Source organism: Mirounga angustirostris, unplaced genomic scaffold (genome assembly GCF_029215605.1).
Source record: "Mirounga angustirostris isolate CCGP_5_RB_7025 unplaced genomic scaffold, mMirAng1.0.hap1 SCAF_14, whole genome shotgun sequence".
NCBI classification, from domain to species: domain Eukaryota; kingdom Metazoa; phylum Chordata; class Mammalia; order Carnivora; family Phocidae; genus Mirounga; species Mirounga angustirostris.
This window is the reverse complement of record NW_026991722.1, coordinates 73,767,446-73,770,768: the sequence shown is the minus strand read 5'-3', so window position 1 is coordinate 73,770,768 and position 3,323 is coordinate 73,767,446. Positions and strand designations below refer to the sequence as shown.

Sequence of the window (3,323 nt, the reverse complement as noted above, 5' to 3'; positions counted from 1 at the left end):
CCCAGGCCGAAGGAGCCGTCGGGATTGGACGCGACGGAGGGAGGGGACGGGGCTTAGGATAACGGCAGTAACGGCTGCGGCGAACGCCCAACGGCCGGGGCTTCCGCGCGGACGGGGCGGGCCCTGGGCCTGAGGGCGAGGAGCGGGCGGAGCGGAGCCGGCCGTCGTGAGGGGAGCCTGGACTCCAACCCGGGCGTGGCCGTGCCTCGAGAGGCAGCCCTAGGCCGGGCACGAGGCGCAGAGTTCTTCCGCCAGCGAGTGGAGCGCGTCCGGCGCGGGGGCGGAGCAGCGCGCCGTGGGGCTGGCGGCTGGGGGTGGGCACGAGGCGGGCGCGGCGGGGGGCGGGGCTGCGGGCGCTGTCACTTCAGCACCAGGAAGTAGGTGGTCCAGCCGGCCAGCAGCAGCGCCCCGATGAGCACGGTGTAGCTGAGGAGCACGAAGGCCAGCAGCTCTCGCAGCAGCTGCAGCACGTGGATGGTGGACGCGGCCGGCATCGTCGTGCGCGGGAGGCCCGAGGACCTGCGGGGCAGAGCACTGGGGAGTCCCTGAGCGCGCAAAGAGGACGGTCCCCCGGAAGCCCACCCCCCCAACACTGGCCACCAAGCCAGCGCTGCTGAGCCAGGAGTGCTGTAGGCAATGTGGACACAGGAAGCTAGGCTAGGTCCTGCCCCTCAAAAGAGTGAACACGCTGTCCTAAGGCTGAGGAAGCCCAAAGTACTGATTTTCTCCCTAACAACCAGCTGGACGCCCTCTTTGCATTTCCACCATAGAAGTCTTTTAAACCAAAAGTTCCCCTCATTCTTTGGCTCCTAATCTGGATCTGGGTTCTGAGGAGAGAGAAGCCTGTCTCTTCCCAGCCTCAGCTGCTGCATTAGTCTTCCTCCCTGGCCCTCTCTCCTCCCATCCACCTCCTGCATTTTTAATGCTGTGAGTGCTGCTAATGGCCTGGTGGAGTAAGGCTTTCTTTTCCCATCACTCAAGCTGCAGCCCCAGCTGTCGGTGCTGCCTGGGAAGGGAAGAGGAGAGACCCATTCGGGTGCGAGAAGACAGCAGGCCCTCACTGAAGCCCCTCTGCAATTCCCTGGACCCCAAGGCTTGACAACGTGGAGAGTTTGAAAATGTTTGCCTTATGGTCCAGCACGCTTGCCCTTGTGGGAAGCCAGTATTGCAGGAGTGCCAAGAGGTGGGCATCAATTTGATTCTGGGCTTCTCTCTTTCCCCACTGGTGCACTGGGCTCCTGTGCACCTGCTCCAGTCCTGCTATCTTCCAACCACAGACGGAATCTCAAGGCAACAATCACAAACCAGCTCTTTCTCTCCATTGGTGTCCCGTCCAGCAACTTCCCTCAGGGCCAGCCACTAGCTTCCTTCTCTCCCCATTTCACTCACTCAGCTAAGTTTCCACGACTCCTCTGCTGCAGCAGCTCCCCGGTTCCTCTCCTGGTCTGGAGTCTGAAGGTAGGCTTGTGCGTACTCCAGCGATCTAGGCAGAGCTGTGGGATATTCAGGCAGCAGCTGCGCTCACCAACTAGGTGTGGTCTAGAGACCAATCACAGTCTCCACGTGGTCCCTGAGCAATCAGGGAGCTGCGCACAGCCCATCCCAGGCCAGGCAGGGCACTGGCAACCCTGCCTGTTTTACCACCACAGCCCACAGGCTCTAAGGATGCCTGCAAAGCTCCTGACTCAGAGGGGCTGAACAAGTGGTACACTAGGGGGTTTTTCATGCCCCTTCTTGTCTTGCTTTTCTCAACACTGCGGGTGGGATACAGTCCAAATCCTTTTCTAACAAGCTCACATTGAAGAGCCCCATCCTACTCTGAGTCTCAGACTAGAAGAACCATTGTACAAATGACTTTCACTTATGACTGTCCAACTACTGCACGGGCTGTTATCTTAAAAAACATGTAAGTGTGAGCATGCATGTATGTATGTGAGAAACAGGAGCTTAGAGAACCAAGAGCTCCTGAGTGCTTGATTCTGACAGAGTTTAGCAGTTAAGAGATACACTGTACAGTCACCTTCCCAATGAGCCCATTTCCAATTTCAACTTCCAAGCGTGATGCAAAAAGAGCAAGTTAGGATTTCAGCAAATAAAGAACAGACCCTTTCCCAGATGTAACAATGAAGAAAAAGCACAAACTTTATGCTGTTTCTGATTATTTTGCTTTTTGTTGTAGTTTGTGATTAAAGACTGGGTTTTTTTGTTTTGGGTTTTTTGGTTTTTTTTTTTTTTTTTTTTTTCCTGACCTTTAAAATAGCAGGGAGTGTGGACATCAACCCTTTTTTATCAACATCATCATCCAGAAGCAAATGGCTCTTTAATTTAATCAGGGTCTGTTATTATCAAATCACTGCCCGGCCACAGCCCTGCTGAAAACAGGAGCAGAACATTATCAAGCTGCTCAGGAAGCCAGTGAGTAGTAATTGCTCCCCCAGAGAATTGGTCATCTGAAGGGCTTCTATGTCCTGCCTAGTCACAGGAAAGAAAGTATGCCTAAGATTTATACCCTCACCCCACCCCAGAGCAACAGATGAAGAAGAGAGGCTCAGTTCGGTCGGCTTCCACTCCCACGTCCTTCAAATGGATGTCTCAGGGCAGTTAGGTATTCCAGCCTCTGCAGGCTCTAGTTACCACACAGTAACTGAAGCTAAGAAACATTATGTGGCTTAAAATTCACAGGTGTTCATTTAGAAGTAAGAGCAACTGAGAAAGTTTACATTATTTGCCTTTGACAAAAAGGCGTTCTCTATTTTCTGTAGCAGGTCAGTAAGCCTATGACTGTATAACACATCTGGCTTTAGAGTACAATTCAGTCTCTCCATGATTCACTCTACATGATGCTGCATTTCTACGCCTTGCCATCCTTACCACAGTCCCTCTTCCTAGCTGCTTTAGACACTCAGTTCATTTGGTAGTTTTTTTTTTTTTTTTAAAGTATTTCTTCTTGAATTTCTGCTGAACACAAACACTTCCGACAGGCCAATCTTTACCGTACAACTGAGAACAAGAGAAGGACCAGCATGTCACGGTTAACTGTAATCCATTTCTAGTGAGGGTAGAGCTAGAGTGCCCAATCCCTTCCCAGTGCTCTTTAAGAATTAAATGTGCTACTTTTAATATTCCTCCTTTTATTTTTTATTTTTTTTTTTTTCTTTTTTTTTTTTTTTTTTAATTTTTTTATTCTTATGTTAATCCCCTTACATTACAACATTAGTTTTAGATGAAGTGTTCCATGATTCATTGTTTGTGCACAACACCCAGTGCTCCATGCAGAATGTGCCCTCCTAAATACCCACCACCAGGCTAACCCATCCTCCCAC

At 51.3% G+C, this 3,323-nt stretch overlaps 1 protein-coding gene across 1 annotated transcript; it reads right to left on the bottom strand.

The window, feature by feature from the left end:
* Positions 1-153: 153 nt before the first annotated feature.
* On the bottom strand, positions 154-1,100 carry LOC135362559 (uncharacterized). Its single transcript, XM_064578311.1, has one exon. The coding sequence runs from the start codon at positions 492-494 to the stop codon at positions 360-362; it is 135 nt and encodes a 44-aa protein (XP_064434381.1). The 5' UTR covers positions 495-1,100; the 3' UTR covers positions 154-359.
* Positions 1,101-3,323: the final 2,223 nt, after the last annotated feature.